A 22,325-nucleotide genomic window follows, 5' to 3' on the forward strand; every position below is an offset into this window, starting at 1 on the left:
CGCTCTTATTCTTCTGTGGTCATCAGGTGTTGCAGTGTGACCGGTGATGTCACACAATCTCCCTTCTTCACAGCGTGGTGCTGCGCCACGCTTTCTTCTCCTTTGTTGTGGCGTCTGGCCACTTGTCTTCCTTTTGTGTGGACCTTTCGAAGGCCCTGTCCTTTCCAAGGACTAGGGGCTCTTTTCCGTGTTGCAGTGGTGGCGTCGTGCCACTCAGGGTGTGCGACTCTCCTCTTGCGAGTTGCTGTCGACTCAGTCTTGAGGAAATGTGGGGGAGGACACTCCTTGATTAGTCTCTGGCCCATTGCAGGGCAGTGATGGCGGGTCACTTCCTTTCCCGCCTCCTCTTCACTTGAGGGCGCAGTGCTTGCGCCTCAAGGCAGTGCCTTCTCGGCACTGGGTCCTGCTTGAACCTGGGTGTGCTTTTTAGGGTTGGTCTATCTCTTGACCTGCTGTGTGATGGGCCAACGGTGGCCATCTTGTGTCGCAGTAAGGCCGGCTGGCACGGCCTCTTGTCCCGTGCGTTACGTCACGCTCTCGGGTGCTCTCTCCATCTTCGCGGACTTTTCCCATGTCGTCAAGTTCTCTGGTGCAGCTCTCTGCGCATGTGACATAGTCTCTTCTTTTTTCATCTCTGGGTGTCCTTTAACGCCTGGCCTGTCCCTTTCTTGTCCTGTGGTGATGTCCATCACTTCTGGGGCACGTGGCGTTCTTTCGGCTGTGGCAGCGGATGGCCGCCAGTGGCTGTGCAGGCAATGCGCGCTCTCTTCGTGCCTCACGTGGCACTTAAGTCCATTTCCCACCGTTGCAGCTTGGCTGGGACAGCTGCAGTCTTCTCCTTCCTTGTGCAGCCTTGTACGCGTCGCTTCCATCTTCTGCGCCGTTTCCGTCTGCGGGTGTGCTGTTGGTCCGGTATGGTCACTCTCTGGGGTGTTGCTGTAGATTTGCCTTCAACACAGCTTGTTTCTCTGTTAGAAATCAGAAACAAGGGTGCAGTACCAACGTTGGCCACTAGATGCCACTGTTGCATTTCTTTTCAGGTTGAAGACAGTCTTTCTCACCACCGGGCCTCGTTTGTTTGCAGCAGACACCGGTGAGGAGGACATGCTGCCGGGAGGAGTTCGTCAGGCTGGTGGGGGCTGCAGGTAAGTGTCAGTTTTCTTCTTTTTACACTTTTCTTTCCTCTTTTCTTCATTTTTCCCTTTCTGTCCTCCTTTTTTCTTCTTTTTGTAAAATGCTGTCCATTTTCCTGCACAGCCTCGTTTGTAGAGGCAAGCAGACGGCACTAAGTTCAAGTGAGGGGGTTGGGGGCTCCGGACACTTAAATCTTTTTCAGGTGCTGATTTTCCATCAGCACATTTTCCCTTCGTTTTTTCCATAGGAGGCGGGTGCGGCCCTGGGCATTTAGAACTTTGGTGCGTCTCTGCACCAACGTCTTTCAATTCGTTTAGGTGTGTGTCTGCACCAATGCACCTTCTGTCCACGTGGCAGCTGGGGGGGTGGCTCTGGGCATTTTTCTTTCTGTTTTCTGGTGCATAGTAGCACCGTCGCAGATCCCTTGTTGCGGCCGCAGCAGCCATCCTTTGACCTGCGGGCCGTTTTGCCGGCAATTTTGGGGTGGGGGCGGCCCTGGGCATAACTTCTTCGATGCACAACAGCACCATTATTTGAAAAAGAAAAGGGGAAAACGGCCCCAGGGCATTTTCTTGTATTTGTTCTTGCGGTGCGTGGCAGCACCATATTTTTCCTCATACGTGGCCGCAGCAGCATGGCACACGCTGCGGACCGCATTACCTTCTTAATGGCAGGGGCGGCCAGCCCCGGCCATTGCTTGGTGCCACTCAGTTCTTCACACATTATGCGCGGCCCGGCAGCCTTTCCTGACGCTGCTGGCCGTTCTTGGGTTTTCATCCCGGGGGGGGGGGGGGGAGTACAACTTAACGCCTCGCACCTTGTTCAGTACAAGGCAGCACTTTCTTCATTTAGGGCGATCACAGCCGTATTGGCAGTGCTGCGGGTGCGCTGTTGGCTCGATGTGGACGGTACTCCTAGGCTCACCTCATGCTCGATGGAGTGCCCGGTGGCACTCCTGTTTCCATCGTCTTTTCCGGGCTCACGGCGGGCACCTGTCTCTCCACCGGGTTACTGTCCTACTCTCTCCACAACCAACATGGAAGTAGCTGGCTGCGGCCACGTGGGGTTGCTATACCCACTCGTTGTCCATGTAGTATTGGGGGCCATAGGCCCTCATGCTACTAAAATGATAGACGCAGACACAGTGGCATGGTGCTAGTAACTGGCCACGGGCACGTGCGCCTGGCCCCTTTTATTGGCAGGGTCACCTGACTGGTGACACCTGTGTTGGTTGGGTGTGGGGTGTAGATATAAGGCCAGCGCTCAGCCGAGTGGCTGGCAAAACACTAGAACGTGTCCAGCAGGACACTACAGTTACAACATTAGCAAAAACACACCTCGAGTTCAGGTTGTATGCAAATGAAAGCTGTACTATATTGCCACCAATAACATACATGACCTGCTTCAGCAAGATACCATAAGAAGAAAATGTAAAGATGAATCATAAATGCCCTCAACTAAAAGTGACATTACAAATATATGGGCTGAATGACTATTATGGTTAGAAAATGAGAAGATCTAGTCGTGCGCGATCACCTGTCTGTGAGGCTTCGCTAGAATCTGGACGCAATACATATCATTCTGCATGCCTTCATCCCAGGGGACCCCCTAACATGCGGGTGAGACACCCCCCACTATCCCCTGCAGGTACTGTCTAGTGTTGAGTGCCAGGGCCGTCCTCCGCTGAAGCTGGCAGCCTGTGGATGTCTGGGTAAGCGCACCCGATAGCAAGACCTGCCCCACTGTGTTTCGAGGCTCGAGCCTGAGTTGGTGTTGGCCTGGTACAAAGACTTGCCTTGAGGCCTGTGGCAATCACAGCGCGGCCACCCCGATGCGGACTGGCGGAAAGGCGGAGAGCAGCGCCACTGGAGGGCCACAGTGCCAAAACAGTCTGGGCAGTCACTGCTCAGAGACCTACGTGATCGTTTTGCTGTCTGCAGCGCTGGGGCCAGGTGCTTCCCAGGCAGCTTGTGAGGTGAGCGAGCCACTGATCCCTAGAGCCTGCATCTGCCCGTGATCCCAGCCTGCCGGGACCTTCAACTTAGGGTGAGCACACAGCCCAGCGACCTCTGGTACACTGGTCCTGGGGAACGACCAGGAGCGAGGCTCAGTGCATTGAGCGAGTGTGGACACAGCCGCTGCAGTAGTGACGGACCTCTGGTATTCCCCTGAGGGGCAGATAGGCAGAGGGAATGGTCTGGCACCTGGACCTGCACTGGGGCTGACAGCAGGTGAGGAAAGTGGCCGCCCTGTCGGTGGCCAGTAAAGATATCGCCCTGTGCATGGAGGGCTACCTGGGGGGATTTCGCCTCAACCTAGCATATGCCTGGAAGCAGTGGTGGCACATAGCAACCTGGGAAACAACAGTCGGGCACCGCAGACTATTGCACTGCTTGATTCTGTGTACAGATAGACCCCCTTTGGACTACAGGAGTGGCAGGGTCCTATACAGGCATGCGGCTCATGTGGGGCTGAGAACGCAGAAGTGAATCACCCATGACGTAACCCTTTGCTGCATACCCTGAACTCTAATTCATCCTATCTGGGGGAGATACTCTTCGAGTGCCACAACAGTAGGTTTGGTTGCCACGCAGCCTAGGTGGATATCGTCTGGAGCTGCGGTGGGGCACTTCCGGCCAGCAGTGCCTGTGCACACTTCCCGTGCGCTGTCCCTTGTTGCCCACAAAGTGGTTTCTGCCTGGGCAGCAGAATCCTTTTCATCTGTCCTACAACATGAGGGCGGGCGGTGTCTCCCCATCCCATTGGGGGGTTTGAACTTTTCTTTGTTCCTCAAAGGAGAAGGGCTCCTCCCTTTCCCTTGAGGGGGAATGCCAGATGACCTTCGTCCTTCGTTGGTTTTGCCGCTGAGGCGGCTTTGACATATAATTTCCAGGTCCCCGGCAGTGGTTAATGCGCCGGCCCCTGATGCCCCCTGCGGGGGCGGTCCTTTGCCAAAACCTCCAACTTCTGCCCCCTCAGAAATTGATCATGACTGTGCTGGCGGTCTCCCCCACCCAATCCACCAACTAGAAAGTGGTCTTGAGAAGCATACTGGAATGTTCGACAGTGTATTGCAGGTTATCCAGGACTCTAAAACTGCAATGGAGACTCAACTTGGGTCTATCCACATGGAAACTGGGCCCCGTGGGCAGATCATGCTAAGCTTACAAAGAGAGTGGATGAGGGAGAGTCCTACCTGACTTCTATGCGACCCTCCTTGGTGGCTGTACAAGCTCAACTGAAAATCCTGCAAACTGAAGTGCGCAACTTCAAGGTGAGAGCGCAGGATGCAGAGGGGCACTCAAGACATATCATCCGCTTCTTGAGCTTCCCTGAGATGGTAAAAGGCCTCAACATGGAACTCTTTCTAGATGAGTGGTTGTTTCAAACTGTCCTGACCAACCATATTCCTATGTTTTTCTCTGTGGAAAGAGCGCACTGCATTCCAGGCTGTCCACCTGCTCCGGGGCCCCACCACACCAATTGATGGCACGTCTAGTTAATTACAGGGACATAGATCTACTCTTGCAGCTGTTACATGTAAAGGCCCTCTACACTCATAACAGAATACCATTACCGCATACCTGTCTATACGGCAGAGGTCCAGAGGCGGTGAAATACAATTGGAGTAGTAAAAGTGCAACTGCAAAACCTGGGTCTGACGTATGTCCTATTCTTACCTGCATAACTCAGGGTAATGGACGCCGACACTCGTCACTTCTTTTCGTCCCTGGATGAGGCCTGTATTTGGCCACAATGTGCTTGTGCTGGGGGGTGGCAGGAGTTGGGGTGGACTCTTGATGGGCATGTGGAGGTCATGTTTGACCGAGAGACGAATCTGGGGCATTCATGCTCCATCTGGGGACCTAGGATGTTCAGGGCCACACCAGATTTTACTCAATAAGCCTCTTGGCCTGAGCCTCAGGGACTTTTGCAAGGACTGTTCAGCATTAAAATCACATTCTAGTTACTAAATGCTCTGTTGGGGAAATTGTGGCACAGTGCCTGTTGGTGTCCAAGCCAAGGGAGTGGGTGTTATTGTTATGTTTTGAGTGTTATTATTAGCTGGGACTGAGCAGGGTGGCAGGGGGATAGATGAGGGCAATGTGCCTCCTGTGTGGCATAAACATATTAATAAGTCTCCATGGTCGGGCATTATACATACATTATGCCTACCACTTACAACACACTGACATGGAATATCAGGGGTATGGCAACTCCCATACGCTGCCGGAGGATACATGTCTAACGCAGGTGACAACACATACACGTAGCCTAATTGCAGGAGAAACATCTTACTGCCCAGAGTCAGATAAAGTATTAAATGCTGGAGTTGGCAGGTGTTTGAGACTTGGTATTCTGCGTCCGCCAGAAGGGTTATGATTTGGATTGCTCTGGGAGTCCCGTTTGTACAGAACAGAACATTGGTAGACCCTAATGTCCGCTTTGTGCTGTTTGAAGGTGCATTAGATGGGCGCTTGTTATCAATCATTTCACTATACACACCCAACACATTCCAGGGTGACTTTCTGAGTACATTTTCTCCAGCATTACTGATATCGACCTGGCGATTATGGACAGAGGCCCTTCTGGATGCGGTGTAGAGGGACACCATCAGCGCTCACTTGCTCCATTATTTTTAGGAAAATGAAGACTCTGCAGAGTCCAGGGGCTAGAGTGGGGTGCCTTGAAGGTTGTTATGAGGAGCCAATGAATCAAGACTTTATGAGGGGATTGGCATCCCTTCTTCATCGTGTGCTTGCGCTAGAAGCAAGTCTATGTGACACTGAATTAGAGGCAGTGACTAAGGGAGAGGCTTGTGCACAACTACAAGATCTATGAGGAAACTCACCACCTTAATAATATTGACTATAAGGTGACCCTGGCTCAGCAACACATAGAGGGGGATACACTAGACAGCAAGTTTGGCATGGCACCTGTGCTCTGCGGTCCCTAGAGCTTTTATAGTGATGACTCGCACTCCCACTGGCGAGGCTGTGAACTCCCAGACAGCTATATGCAAGTCTTTTCTCAGAACTACGAGACGCTGACCCTTCCCAGGACTGTCTTCCGACCTATATCGCTAGGGCTGCCCTTTTTAGCCTTGACCCCCATGTGGTTCCAGGAACTTTAGCAACCCTTAGAGCTTGAAGAAGTACAGGCAGCATATGCCAGATGGTCCTCAATAAGGTCCCTGGAATGGATGGGTTCGCAGTGGAATATTATTAAATGTTTAGGATTACCTTTGCACCTAAGTTGCTTGAGATGTATCAATTGGCACACCAGCGGTGTAGCCTGCCGGACTCTCTATGAGAGGCCCTTATAGTAGTGTTGCCCAAACCTGCCCGAGATCCCCTAAATTTAAGCTCCTACCACTCTTTGTCAATGCTGAATATTGACTATAAAATCTTGAGCAAAGTGCTGGCAAACCGATTGCTCCTGATGCTCCAGTTGCTGACCCACAGCGGCCAATGCGGGTTCATCCCACAAAGAGCCACTTCCCCATAACATGCGTAGGCTGTGCCACATTGTGGGTGTGGTCAAAGGATCTGTAAACCTCCAGTGGTGGTCTACTTGGACTGTATGCAGATGATGTCCTGGTCTACCAGCGGGGCCCTCGGGGAGAGCTGCCAGCCCTTTTTGCTCTTTTGGACCTCTCCAGAGACATGGCAGGCATGTGAGTGAGCAGGGGGAAGCCCTGTATCGTCCCCCTGTGCTGACGTGGAGGAGCTAGTAATGGATCATCTTCTTTGGCAGCTCAAGACTTTTCATTGACTAGTGGTGAACATATACCACACTAACAGGGACCTCCTCGATGGGAACTACAGTAGAACCCTAACATCACTACGGCAGTCCTTGGGTTTTTGGATACGCCTGCCCCTGTCACCTATGCGCCGGGCATATTTAGCAAAAATTACAATATTCCTGCAGCTCCTCTATTTCTTCGCAGCAGTGCCTGTTATCCCCATTAGGGACTTTTTCAGGGACTTACGGAGATTAGTCTCTGATCCAATATGGCGTGGAGGGTGTAAGCGAGTATCTATTCAAACATTCCCATTTCTATTCATTGGAGGAGGTTTAGGAGTACCTGATCGCAAGCTCTATTTTGAGGCAGCACAACTGCAATGGCCTATGCACTGGCTAGCAGGGGATGCACTAAGTGAGGGAAGATTGTTAGCGAGGAATTGGGTGGTCTGGGAATACTGAAGTGTAGGAAGCTGGCCTGGTGTGTGTGGTGGGTACATAAGGTACTTACACCTTATATCAAGTATCCCCTATTAGTGTAGTGTAGGCAGAGTCTCCTAGCCAGGCTTTCTAAAGGTAGCTGTGGGTGAGCAGCCAAGGCTTATCTAGGAGACATGCAGAGCTCATGCAATACCACTGTAGTCACACAGCACTTACACACGTGAAATAAAACACTCAGTGTTACGAAAATAAAGGGTCTTTATTACAGTAACATAGTACCAAAACACTAGATAGGCGACCCTCCAATAGGAGGTAAGTAAACACTAAATATGTACACTAGTTATCAGAAATAGGCATATGAAGTGATAGAAAGCACTTGCAAATAGACAATAGTGACCCTGGGGGGAGCACAAACCATATACTAAAAAAATGGAATGGGAATGCAGGACCAGCAACTAGGTAAGTGGGATGTATAGAGGGGAGCTGGGGGTACTAAGAAACCCCAAATGTAAGTACTACAGTGTCCCCCAGCGACAAGGAAGAAATTAGTAAGTTACAGTTTTTTCCCCAAACCACCCAAAAGGAAGAAAATTAAGAAAATGCAACACCCAGACAAGACTGCAAGAATCCAGCAGTGGATTCCTGAAGAGGAAGACCTGTGGAAGAAGGGGACCAAGTCTAGAAGTCACAGAAGAGTCCAGGGGGAGCAGGAACTACTACCCACCCAGCTGTGGTTTCAGGAGCTGGCAATGGTAGGACGAAGACAGTCACAAATGCAGCCCTGGAGCAGGTGAAGAGTTCCTGGAGGATGCAGTTGACGCCCCACGCCAGCTGGATGATTGCAGTCAGTCAGTGGAGTGGAAAAGCAACCAACAAGCCTTGGCAAAGGCTGAAGTTGCAGTGAAGCAAAAGAGGAGCTGCCGGGGACCAGCAAGGTCCAGGAGGACTCAACCCACAGGGGGAGTCCTAGGGGGACTCTCAGCAAGGCAGAGAGTCCACTGAAGAAGAGGCAGCCCCCAAAGGAGACCCACTGAACTAGGAACCAGGAGTCACAGAGGAGCCCACGCAGCACTACTAGAGAAGGGTCCCATGCCACAGGAGAAGCATGCAGAGGGCTGTGCAGTGCAGGAAAGAGTGCTGGGGCTACACAGAGCCTGAAGATCGCTTGGAGGAGATGCCAACAAGCCTTGGTAGCTGCCAGAGATGCGGTGCACAGGGGTGCTGTCCCGCGTAGGAAGGCAAAGGCTTACATCCACCAAAGTTAGACAGCCGGCAGAGAGGACCAAGAGCACTACTCCGGACCACCACCCATGATGTAGGATCCACACAGCTCAGGATGAGAGGAGATGCACGCAGCGGCCGTCGTTGCAGTTGGTGCCTGCGGATACAGGGGAGTGACTCCTTCACTCCAAGGGAGATTTCTTCTTCCTTCTTGTGCAGACTGACGACTTGCCACCCTCAGAAAATGCACAACCATTGAAATGTTGCAGAAGCTGGAATGAGCCATGATAACAATATTTCAAGCAGAGTCTTCATCATGGATGCAGATTGTCGGTTCCTCGAGGGTCCAGTCGCGGTTCTAGTGGCTAGAAGTTGAAGTAGAGGTTGCAAAGGAGTCCTGCTGGAATCTTGCAAGCCGAATCTGAGGACCCACCCAAGACGAGGCCCTGAAAGGAGGATTGGTCTCCTAGCCAGGTGACTACTTATCAAGAGGGGGATCTGATGTCACCTGCCTGCTCTGGCCACTCAGATGCTCCCAGAAGTCCCTGACAACCTTGGATTCAAGATGGAAAAACCCATGGACCCTCTGGAGGAGGTCTGGGTACCACCCCTGGGGTGGGGATGGATAGGGGAGTGGCCACTCCCCTTTCCACTGTCCAGTTTTGCACCAGAGCAGGGACTGAGGGTCCTTGAACCGATGTAGACTGGTTTATGCATAGAGGTCACTAAATGGGCCCTTCAAAGCATACCAGGGCTTGGGGAGGCTACCCCTCCCACGCCATGTAACACCTACTTTGAAAGGGAGAGGTTGTTATCCCCCTCTCCCAAAGGAAATTCTTTCTTATGCCTTCCTGGGCTTGAGCAGTTCAAGCAGCATGAGGGCAGAAACCAGTCTGAGGGGAGGCAGCACCTTGGGCTGCCCAGAAAATCCATGAAGGCTGGTAGGAGCAATGCTGGGGGTCCTCTAAAGAGGATCATACTTCCAAAACTGGCAACAGCATTGGGGTATGAGTCTGACATGTTTGATATCAAACATGCCTAAGTTCGGAGTTACCATTATGTAGCTGGACATAGGTAATGACCTAAGTCCAGTACATGCGTAAAATGGCGTCCCCCCACTCATGAAGTCCAGGAAAATGTAGACGGAGTTTGTGGGGGAGGCTCTGCCAGTGCAGAGGTACTTGCACCCTACCCTCTGGGCTATGAGGGCCTGCCATAGGAGTGACTTATAGTGACCTGGTGCAGTGACCTATAGTGAAAAAGGGTGCATGCACCCCTTCACGCTGGCTGCAATGGCAGACCTGCAGACCATTTTGCATGGGCTCCCCATGGGTGGTATAGTACAGGCTGCAGCCCATGGGATTCCCTTGGTACACCAATGCCCTGTTCACCTGGGTACTATATACTAGGGACTTACATGGGGGCACCAGTATGCCAATTGTGGGGTGAAAATGGTATAAGTAACCAAGTTGGAAGGGAGAGAGCATAATCACTGGGGTCCTGTTTAGCAGGATCTCAGTGAACACAGTCAAGCACACTGACAACAGGCAGAAAATGGGGGTACTCATGCTAAGAAAAAGGGTACTTTCCTACATGGAGTGGCTGCTGTCGCCTGGTGGGCCATCCAGGAGAATGAGTAGACTGACGCGCATTGCGAAACACTGCTGGAACAGTAACATTCAGCCATGACATAGCAAATTGACTATTAACACCACACTTACCTTACGCTACACCATCTACATAAGATGTTCCCAGGGGTAACCCCAGGGTGCCCAACGTGGTCACCACCACAAAACCTTTCTCCATATGTGTGGGAATGCCCCCCCATTGGCACAGACATGAGTACAAGCTATGGAACATATGTCAGAGGTGATTGATATGAACTATCACCCGGCCCCATCTGCTCTGCTTGCTTGGTAGTACTTGGCGCATGAAATGCACTAAACCTTATCTTAAACTGGAAAACCTGGCTATGGCTCTCTTCGAGTGACTAAAAGCTATGTCCTGAAAAGCTGCTCAACTACCCTCGATTGACTGCTGCTTTGGGTTGTGATTCGGTGGGCGATTGCAGAGGCTGACATCATGGCATGTGACTCGTGGGGGAGAGGGTGCTGCCTCCTTATAGGACACCTATGTACTCAAGCTGCAGGACAAAGTAGTACTTGATCATTGGCCTAGTCCAAGATGCTTCTGGTCTCCTGTACCACGTGGGCTGGCTGCCAGCCTACCACCTCTGGGGAGCCCCTGACATGGGATTCCACTGCCTCCCCCCGCACACAAAGATTGACCTCACCCTTTGATGCCCTGATGGGGGGCAGAGCAGAGAGCACAAGCTTATACATAGCTGCAAATGGATGACCCCTGCTGCTCCCCCCGTGTGTCTTCTCTTTGTTATCATAGAGATCGAACCACTGAGATCCCCTGACTGCACCCCGTTTCCCAGATTGTTTAAACATGTTTTGGATGGCATAATTTGGATCATTGTTGTGAAGTGGATATTTACTGATGGCATTAGCCTGGGGAATGTATTGACCTAGCTCATCCCCTTTGTACGTGGGTTAATACGGAACAAACAAAATCTGGTCTACATGCAAGCCACACATTTATCCATATAGCTTTATAATCCAATTTTACATTACTTTGAGTTTTGCTATCCTTATGCTGATATAACTGCTATTTTTTGCTACTGTTGTAACGACTTGAAAATGTTAATAAAAGACATATTTTTGAAAAAATGGTCAGAAAATGAGCATTTAAAGCTACATGTTCAATAGGATACTAATGTGAAAAAAGTAATTCAAAGAAACCATATAAATTGCACGTGTCAGTTGTAAATCAGTTTTTAGAGAACATATGTCAGCAAGGCTAATGTCTGTATGATTTTTGAGACATCAAATCCTATGCTATATGGGTATAAATATTATATAAATGTGGTAAATTAGCTTTATCAGTGTCTAGGGCATGATTAGAAAGTTGAACGTGCAAAGTTACTGCAGTTCACAAAAATTAAAAGTGCTACCATGGTAAAATGAAAGAATTGGCATTACAAATAAAGCTTGAGCTACCTTAATATGGAATGGGAGCTGTCATTTAGTGATTTCAAGTTAAGTGTGTCAAGGGACTGGCTCCATTGTAAGGTTAATGTCAAATAAGAGAACCCTAATCTCGCCTATAACTGATGTAGGAAAACCTCTTCAAAAGAAAGGTTTAAGAAAAGTATGAGAAATTACTATCTAGCATGTACTTAACAGGCATAATATAAACTACCACAAATTGCAAACAAGGAAAAGAGTTTTGAAAACAGCAACTGAGAATGAACAACAGCGCATTCCATAAGAAATAAATTACCTTGACACTCAAAATCAGGGGCCCAGCTTAGTCATTAAAACTGGGGGGGTGTGAATCTCAAATTTCCCAACTTACTCAGGTTCATTATTGACTGCTCCCATGAGGAGCGGTGTCAGTACTGATTTGCATTATGTGTGCCTCTGTGTCTGATTTGGTGTACTGGTACTCTAGCTGCCACACTCCAGGTTCACTACCAAATTTAGAGTCAAACGGACCTAACGTTTTACACTGACCTAGAAAACATTACTGCGTCATTGTAGAACTGTCTCCAATGGAATAGGCACCGTCACAATTAAGCCATCTGATCGTCTTCCCTCTTTAGAGAGGAAGGTTGGGTAGCTTGTTTTTTTTTTTTTTTTTACTGTCCATCACTTCCAGGTATATCCTAGCGGTGAAGAAAGGTAAAATGATTCCCACAACATGGGAGACAATTCTCATAGTATGGGGGTAATTAATAATCTTGAAAAAAACAACAACAAAAAACATCAACTGTGGGAGTTTGTTTTTAAGGGGAAAAAAAAGACTTTGGGAAAGTTTGACGGACAGCTATCATGTTTGGCGGAGCCTATCGTTTAACTTTTCCTACACTGGAAGGAGATGTTCCTGAGGCCACCCGACATCCTTAAATTTGGTGGCCGGAATAAAGGCAGAATGGCAGATCTAAATTCCTCTGCTGCAAAATCTGCCATCACTCAGTCTGACAAATTCTAAATCAGACCACCTGTTAAGACTGGCACAGTGAGAGAAAAACAGTAGTTTGGAATGCTGCCCGAGCGATTGCTAGTGGTTAGACTATTTACAAGCATTTGCCCCATCACCTTCTGGGTGTTTGATTGGCAGTAGTGTGCCTGGAAATTCGAAACTGGCACAGCTTTCCAAGCCTACTACTGCCAATATTTGTGAATTCTAAGAAGAAGTAAATGTACATCCATTCATGGAGTACTTCTTTTGGTGCAAATATTCTACTTTACTTTGGGTTTACCAGTCAAAAAATCTCTCTCTCTATATATATATATATATATATATATATATATATATATATATATACGTACATACATATACATATATTACTTACTGGCGGTTGCCAGTAGGTATTTAGAGTTAGGAACCTGCCTTATTTGTGATCGCGATTACTTTGCAAATAAGTCGCAAATTTGGCTGACCACAACCGGGACACAGTCCCCAGCGTTGAAAATCATAATTGAAAGTGGCGTATGGGGTAAGGGTGGAGGCACCCTGATCCCATTCATGAATTTTCACTAATGATTCACAAAATGTTCAAGAAATTGAAACAATGTGGAAGGGAAACCACAGACTTATTCATACACTAATTCATTCACTTATACATGCTCTCAGAGACTCATGCACCCACTCAGACACTGATGTATGCACTCTCACACCCAACAGAGACTCTCACAGCCACTCTCACCCCAGATACACCCTCTTACACCTATTCTCACATCCAGAGAGAGAGAGAGAGGCTGTAGCCAACTCCCTTAGGTCATGTGTGGCGTCGGTGGTTGGATTAACTTATAGTAATGAAAATTACTATATGTTAAAAAAACAACATTGCCATTCACTGGAAAAACAAAGGTTACAGGAATGTGACAGTTAGGAAATAGATTTTTTTTTAAAACGTAGAAATTCACTGAATTTTATTAGCACTTCCCAACTGAATGGGTAAATAACTCTTTAGCCCTAACTAATGCTTGTGCTGCAAAATTTCATCCAGCACCCTTAACCTCTCCTGTCCTTCAAATATAAAATTGTTACCACAACTCAATCCAGCCAGCAACCTCCAGTCAAATATGAAAAGTACCTTTGAAGTAAACTTAACGAAAAGGCAGCTGTCTCCCAGATCTTATCTTTCATCAAATAACACAAACTACTCTAGGAGAGACAGAATGGTTTTATATGTGGGAGAAACCTGCGATTTACACCATTCTCCATCCATCTGGATGACCTCAAGAACTTTAAAGACCATAATGGCGTTGCTGCTTTACTTCTACTCGATCTAAATCTACGTGAATGTTTTTTAATGGAGGAAATCCAAGTCTAATACCTGTAGAAAAGTCCACAGGCTTCACTTTGGACTCTCATTTGAGCTTTTAGGGTCATATTTCTAAATTTAAATGACTGCAAAGTTACTCTGGTAAGTGACTTGTTTTGAATCTGTAAATTCTCTTTTCATTTTCATCAACTGTGAATGTTCACTACCAAGGTGATTAAGTTATGAAAAACTGCACTAACCTGGAGTAATTTTAGTCTATGGAAACTAACAACGCACAAAACTGTAGTGCCTTAATGTAATTTTATGGGTGAGAAAATGTACTACCAGGGTTTGGGAACTTACTGTTCGTGGATGCGTTGTGAAGTAGGTGAAAACTGACAAACATGCCGCTTTAGGGATATTCTCAAGCATATTCAAGTTTCAGTCTCAATGGATTCAATTAGAGGTTGAGGGTGAATAAGAATAGGAGTAAATATATCCAAGGTGGTAATATAAGATTGGGAAACGCCCAAAAATGGAAGTTTGCAAAGTATTTATACAAGCATAAAAAGCCAACTGTTCCATTTACGCATAAGAAAGGAACCTTGGAATTCACAAAAGAATTTGAGAACTACCCTTAGGATTCTGTGACTGTCATAACTTCCTAGGAATACAAACGAATTCTGCTTAATTCCAAAACTGTAAATACTTAACTTGTTTTGGTTTAAACCATTTTCTTGGGTAGCATTAATAGTGAGTCGTAAAAAAGCCGCAACATTCAAGGATGTAAAGCTCAGAAATATTCGACTGACATATAAAGTAAGCATTGGCAAAACCAATAAGTAAGATATTAAAGTCACATTGTATTGTAATGTGTTTTACGGATAAATAGCACAGGAATGGAGAAGTATTTGTGTGAAAGCAAAGAACTGTAGAATCATATTGGTATATGTTAAAAGGTCAGGTGACAGTTGCATTGTCAAACCAGACATGAACATCCACTTAGGTTAATGACTGCTCTCGTCTCACCTGTGCTGCTGCCAGAAAGAAATACCATAAATTATCTAGTTATCTAAAGACACTTCAGTAACATTATACTGTCATATGTATGCCTCTGGAAGTTCAGGCTTAGGCAGCTGATAAATAAAATGACAGCTGTGTGGAGAGCCAGCACTTCTTTTGAGGAAGTACACAACTTCCGCCCAATCAAAACATATATTCCTGAGTCCCAACATGTGGGCGGAGCCAAAGCCTCTCGCCGGTTGATTCTCACATAATTGTCTGGTGACAGCTGCACTGTCATGCCAGACAATAAAAAGTTGGCCTGGCTCAGGGACAGAATGGTCACTGTAGAACCATGAACACCTTCAACAAAGGCAAATTAAAAAAAAAAAATACAGCAGGACAAGGCGCTAAACGGATGCATCATGAGAGATCAAGTGGCATATCATCTGGATTGGAAGGACTTTTGTCAGTGAATAAAATACCTTTCTTCATCATTTATGTCGTGATTTTTGATGGTATAATTCAAATAGAAATCAGAATCTCTTTGGTTGGGTTCAAATTAACCACCAGTTCCAATATAAATTTGAATTGTTTTTGGAACTGCGGATAGCTTCTTACTTTTGTATTGTATGCAAATCTTTTGGGCTAAATCGACTAGCGATGACTAGGTTTGTTCTTGCTTTAAAATGCCATTGGATTTGTTAGTGAATTTCATTCTATGCTTGCCTGCAGGTGGCATCTAGAATAGAAGGGCCCAAAGCCAGTCAGCAGCTCTGGAAACAAGCATTACACATTCACTGGGTCTGCTGAAGACTGCCAGCCCCTTGACATATCCAATGCTTGTTTTAGTGTGTCATAGATTTTGCAAACCGCTGATGGTCCTTCATCAGTATAAAAAAAAGACTGGCCAAAAACAGAAATAGTGTCTGTTGTCAAAAACCACACATTATCTCTTCAGTGCCAGGAGTTACTAGAGCAATTTGTGGATAAATGTGCTCCTTGTGAAAGGGCTGACTGCCACCACTTACAGTGAAGTCAGACAATGGCTGAAAAGGGCTGACCCACTGCTCCATGTTGTAGGCTGTAGTGGGTGGGAGAAATATTTTAACTGACACAATAATAGACCAAGTAATGATGAGGGCTGGCTGAAAGCCCCTGTACATAAGCATATTATAGATATAATTTTAGTAATATTAAAAGGTCTTGCCTAACTTTAGACCTGAAACTGAGGGCTTACACTACTTACCTGAACTTTACTTTGTGCCCCTTAAGTGTGCAACTTAGATAATACACATCATTTACGTCTACCACCCATCTACCCTCCACCAAATGGCAGTGTCCAGAAATAATAACACCTTCATGAAATTTCTAAAGTTAGCCTGTCTTCATCCTAGTCACTTCAGTGCCTGAGTTTCGTCTCTCCAGCCACAGAAATGCAAGCAATATACTTTCACTCTTTGGGGATGCTATTGGGGCATTGAAAATGGAGCACACCTTGTCTTTGTAATACTGTGAGGTAAACTTTGAATTATCATCAGAAGACATCCTCTCCAACATTCATAGAATCTCCTTTCGATACTTCTGTTAATGATGATGTATACTCTCTCACATTGCAGTGACCATGAGCATCATTCATTCTAGCGCAGGCTACAGCTGTCAATAATTCCAATCCCTGAACTGATCAGCTTTCCTAACTGAAATGGTGGTCTAGCTATAGCCTAGCAGCGGATAGACCTAAAGTACCCTAATGAAGCACAAGGTCACATGTGAATAATGTTATTTCATTGTGCAGGACTGCTTCCACAGATTGTATGCTACCCCCAAAACTCGCCTCTATATTTCAAAAACCTATAATGAAAACTTGACTTTGATTTAAAAGTAATGATTTTTGCTACCCCTTTATTTTTTCATGTGAACCTCACCTTAATTTTCATCCTCTGCAAGCCTCCTCTGTCTGAGCACTGCGTGCTCTAAATCACATGCATGTTTGCCTTAATGTCCAGTATTATTATGATTAGCAATAATAATAGGAATGAGAATAATAAAAATAGCAATAAATACAATCTCTATGTATGTCTGTAATTTGTCCACACCTCATTTCAAATAACTGAACCTCCCCTTCTTTGAAAGTCAAATCTCTGTAAACTAACTATACCTGCTTTCCTCTAGCTCATCAAATTATCCCAACAACCAGCTGCATGAACTCACATATCACCCCCTCTTCTTGTGACTGTGTCTAACTCCTATTAATTCAGTGTACCAGAAATAACCTGGACTAAAAGCAAGGAACGGTTTCTGTCAGAGCACAAGGCTAATACCACTAACCAACAAAACCACTTGATTAAACAATACACAAAAAACAGGTAGAAAATGCACAGGGAGAGGAGAGACAGGGGTATATCAAATCAGTCAAATAATGTGTAAAAGGTAATAAAACAACCTCGTGCCGAAAACACAAAAGAGTTGGAAAACCTGTGTCCTTCAACTATAGCCTAAATAACATTAAATATTTTAAGCCCTTCTAATACCAATCGCACATACAGCCTCATAACAGCCATTTTGTGTCAGTCCTGTGCTGCTTTTTGATACATAAATGAGTATTTTCAGATTGTTCTATGCTTGCAGCCTTGCCAGGAGCCACCGTGTCACCTCATAACCGCAGTCGGGGTGTTGGGTGGTCAGGCGGAGTAAACCTTCACAGCTTGCAGGTCCTGCCTGCGCCTTAGGGTAGCAAGACTCCTCATGGTAAAATGTGCTTTCTTCTGTCATTCATTTCCTTAGTCATCATGTCACCCTGGCCTGTGTCTGCCAATTCTGTCAATACTGTCACCTAGCCTTTCCCCCACTATCAAAGTTCAAACTCTGCAAACGTAAGGCTTTCACCACATCACAGTCCCTGTCATCATCAGAAGTTTTCACCACTGACAGTCCATGTCATTATCACATTTAGAAAGTGCTGCACTGCAGTTGTAAAATCTACTGACTCTTCACAGGCTGGGAAACCAATATTCTAACTTTATTGGACTTGGCATCAGTCCTAAACTTTAAATTTTAGGCTCCAATTTGACTAATTATGGGAAGGAAAGTTCTTTCATGTCTGACATCGGTGGTTAATTTGTGTTTTCCTATTGCTTTTCTGTTTTTTTGCAACTTTTGGTCTAGCACACCCATGTCGTATCTCACTCCATCCACTGTAATACATTTCTTGAAGTCTTCCACGGTATATTCATTTGACACCATTTGCTTGTCAATATGGGGAATCATCTGCTGCAGATCCTTTAAGGTTGCCATGAGGACTCTCCCTATGAGGTTAATCCCTTGGGTATCTTCATCCCTTCCTCATTGTGGTTTTGGCCACTCCTGGTCAGAGGCATAATAAAAATGTTCTCTTTATATTTGGCAATGCAAATTTTATGTTGTTTAATAGGCATACTACCACAACTATGGCTTGTATTTCACAGCATGATCGAGGTTTGTTCCTGTTGTCATACAGCAGGGAATGTATTCCTCAATAGGATTCCCCACATGCTTTCCTTCGGCAGCTCCCTCTCTCCCACAATTTGTTGCCACACCCCAGAAGACAATTGTGCGCCCTGGAAAGACACTATGCAAGCATTAAACTCAACAAATGTTGTCTAAGCCTTGGGACGTTTGAAGGCTTGGCTTGTGCCTGACCTGCACCCCCACCTTGATTCCCACAGTGTGCTGCATTCTGGTTGAATCAGGGGTCCACTGCAGTTTCATGGTTTCAGTGGCCTTCTTGCAGATGTCCCCAGGCACAGTGTCTCCTTAACCACTAAAATGGGAGAATGCCACTCACACTAAGCAGGTCTCCATAGAGTGAATGCCAAGCCGCGACAGCGCTCTGATGAGTGCATCTATTATGAAGCCCACCACATTCAGAACCTCAACTCTTTTTTTTAAAAATTAGACCCAAGGAGTTTCTGTTGATCTTCTTCACATCTAAACTTTGTGGCTTGATAGTCACACTAATGCTCCCACTATAAGTTCTCTTTTAACCTTGATTTGATAGTACTAGTTCCTGATGCCAAAATAAATTAAAACTCTGAAGTGGCCACAAGAGGTGTAGGGTGACAGATGAAGAGTCAACTTTTCCTTCTAATAATAAATGACGGGGCAATACCATCGAGGCAAGGAAATAAAACATTCTTGTTATTTTGTTGGACACTTGGTAATCGAGGTGGTACTAGCAAAAAAATATACAAAAAAATACAAAAATCATGGAAAAGAGAGGGAGACGCCACCCTCATGTCACAGCACTCTTTTCTCTTTGAAGCAGCACAGCTTTTGAGAGGACCAAAACCGTGTAATTATCAGTTGAAAGGAGCCTTAACTGTGGGATAGGCCAAAAGGAAGAGGTAAACATCCTGGTTAATGAGTGTCAGAAAATTATCCACTTCAGGATTAAATTACCTCAAAGAGTACAGAATGCCCAGGACCTTGTAGCCCTGGTAATTTATGTACAGGGCATCATTTCCCATCAGATGTTCTGAAAGGAACTGAAGTGCTATTGATGTGATTGTCAATTCCCACCAGTCAGAGGATCTGGCCCCATCCTGGACACAGGACTGAGTGATCCTGCCAGCCAGGGTTCATCAAAACCTCCAAGGTTGTTTGTCAACGTGGTCAAGGTGTTTTTTTCAAACCATATCTGGACCTGCTTTTTCAGAGAGAGACACCTGAAAAAGTGGTCATTATTGAGAGAGTTAGTTTCTAGTACCAAAGGATGGCTAAAGGTTTCATGTGCATCATGCCTTATAGAAGCTCTTAACAGGCATTGAGCTGTACTCTCCTGTGAATGTAGACCTAAGTAGATAGAATTCTTTGGAGGAAAGAAGAGACCATATTTTTGAATGTAGCTCAATTACAGTCGCGGCGTTGGAGAGAGCACTTGTGCGCATGGGTGTTTGGCCAGCCCGAGACAGCTGGCCAAACATACATGTGCACTGATTGCCCTCACTGCTCGTCACCCATATGGCGCCACCCCTTTACAAATAAAACTATAATAAACACTGTTTATTATTGTTTTATTTCTAAAGGCTTGCCGCTCCTGCTGCTGCTGGCGAGGTGGTGGGGGGGAGTGACGCTCCTCCGCCATAGCAAAGGAGCCACCCCTGTTCATTTACTGTTTGAGGAGGAAGAAATACTTTCCTTGAACAACTTCAACAAGGGCCCAAATTAATTCCCTTTCTGGCAGTATAACAGAGAAGATCAATTGAAGCTAAGAATTAATCCTCAACACTTAAGGATATCTATATCAGCATATCTATGTTGGTTTGCTGAATGTAGACTATGTTCCAGATTATTGTCTAACTAAGCATCTTCAACTGGTGAGCTGTATTTCTTTAAAACAAAATCAGAGATGATTTTTATCCACTAAATAGTGCTATGGAATAGTAAGGCCACCTGGAACAGTGAAGAAATAAACTGTTACAGGCTTGACAGGACTGGGTCTGAGAAAAAAAGGCTTCTTCCAGATTGAAGTCGCACAGGGCAATCGTTTGGATGCCCTATAAATGTTTAATTCTGATGGAAATGGTGTGAGAAGCTTTGCATGCTTTCTTAAAGTGATTATAGGTCATAAAGCACCAAATGGGTCCAGGAATAAAAACAGAATGGAGACGAATCTTGTAAACTGGTATCACTGCCCACTTCTTCAGAAGTTCCTGGATGCTTAAATGACAGCTTGTTTCTTCACTAGATTCTCCAGCTTTTTATTGGATTAGAATCACCCCAGAGACCTCTTCGAGACTCATAAGCTCATTGGCATAGCCGGTGTGCACCTAATGAACTGAGATATTTGTACTAATTGAGTGACAAATGTTATGACAACCCGAAGGTGACCCCACACAGGAACTGTTTCCTGGCTATCCCTGAGAGGGCACTAAGAATATTCATGACTGTCCTTTAGCAGGGGTAGAGTGGGAATAACCCCAGTGCTTAATTTGTGCTTGGTGTCTCCTGTGCGGAGCACTGACACTTATTTTTGAGTGCCGGCACTTATTTTTCTACCTCAAGCAATTACTGCGAGCAAGACGTATGGGCAAGACAGAGGAAGAAAAAAAACAAAAAAGTGTCACAATGTGAGGAAGCAGAAAGCTGCAAGAGTGAGTTGAAGGGGCAGGGAGTGGCTGTAAATGGATTAGAGAGGCCCAAGATGGTTTCAGGATTACGCTGCCTCAGTATTCAGTGCTTGCACAAATTAACTGGAGCAGCTGCATGTTCAAAAGCAGGGCTTTGGGCACGGGCACGTTTTTATTTGCAAATTAAGCACTGGATTAACCTCAATAAGAAGGATGGAGACTCACATCTTTACCCATAGAATAACTGAAATTGAGACCTATGTTGAACAGTGGGATGAAGTGATGACAAGGGCGCCTATAAGTGGAAGCTGGGTGTATTGGACAAAACACACTTAAGTGATGGGCAACTTCAGAACAGGTAGTCAGAATGGCTTTCAACTCTCGAAAAAAAGTAGCTTCATAAGGAAAATGTTACTTACCTATTATAATCAGTTTGCACCTTGTGATGCTGCAGCATCACACACTGTTCACTCTCCTGACATTTAATAGTGGGTTTGGAATACTGCCACTTCTTTTTCTTCGTTTCGATTTTTAGCAAGCATTATGAGTAGATGTTCCAAACCCCAATAATTACTGGGACACCGACTCCACGAAGTTTCTGTTCGAAGTTTCTGTGCTCCAGTGAAAAATCGGACAACGAAGTCACCCTTTTCCAAAATTGCAGGCAGAATTGTCTCTGAGGGGAACCTGACAAAACGACTATCATGGTGAAAGGCTACATGTAAAGTTGAGGTTTCATTACTTTAGCAAACAGCATTTAATAACAGACACAAACAATAATCTACCAAAACTAGCAAAGGTTATAGCCACATTAAAGCAATGCATGGGGGTTAGGAGCAGCTACATAGTGGATGCTACTGGGCACCCCCAAACTTCCAATAACTGGCCCCTTAATTGAATTAACTTCTTTCCACATTTCTTTAGGAAACCTGCAAGCTATGCATATGAATTTTGATGCGCAACCTAGTCTACATTTTTGATGAACAAAGTAAACACACCCACAGAGGTATGGTCAGATGAAATTGTGCATGACACTGCAGTGCTGGCCGCTTCTGTGGCATCCATGGCAGTGACACCTGTAACTACTGGAATTTTTAGCATCACCAATTTCACACAGGACTACATCAAAGATAAATGGTGGGTAGTGAAAGTAGAAGACCATGTTTATAAATAGTACCTGCACGTGTGCATTCAGTTTCATCAGCTCTTTGTCGGCAAGAATGTCTGCAATAGATCTCTCCTTGGTTTCAAGACCTGTTCAGAGAAAGGTGAAAATGAAGTGTGCATGTGACCTTCAGCTGAAAAGCAACATGCCCTTTGTCATGTAACAGAGGGTC

General features: G+C 45.9%; 1 protein-coding gene across 1 annotated transcript in view; it reads right to left on the reverse strand.

Moving 5' to 3' along the window:
• Nucleotides 1-22,325, reverse strand: part of LOC138300897 (protein-arginine deiminase type-3-like) — a 385,604-nt gene that overhangs the window by 6,399 nt on the left and 356,880 nt on the right. Inside the window, exon 14 of the mRNA XM_069240756.1 lies at nucleotides 22,166-22,242. Coding sequence (XP_069096857.1) covers nucleotides 22,166-22,242 — 77 coding nt within the window. The remainder of the gene's footprint in view (nucleotides 1-22,165; nucleotides 22,243-22,325) is intronic.

This window comes from Pleurodeles waltl, chromosome 6 (assembly GCF_031143425.1).
Source record: "Pleurodeles waltl isolate 20211129_DDA chromosome 6, aPleWal1.hap1.20221129, whole genome shotgun sequence".
NCBI lineage: Eukaryota > Metazoa > Chordata > Amphibia > Caudata > Salamandridae > Pleurodeles > Pleurodeles waltl.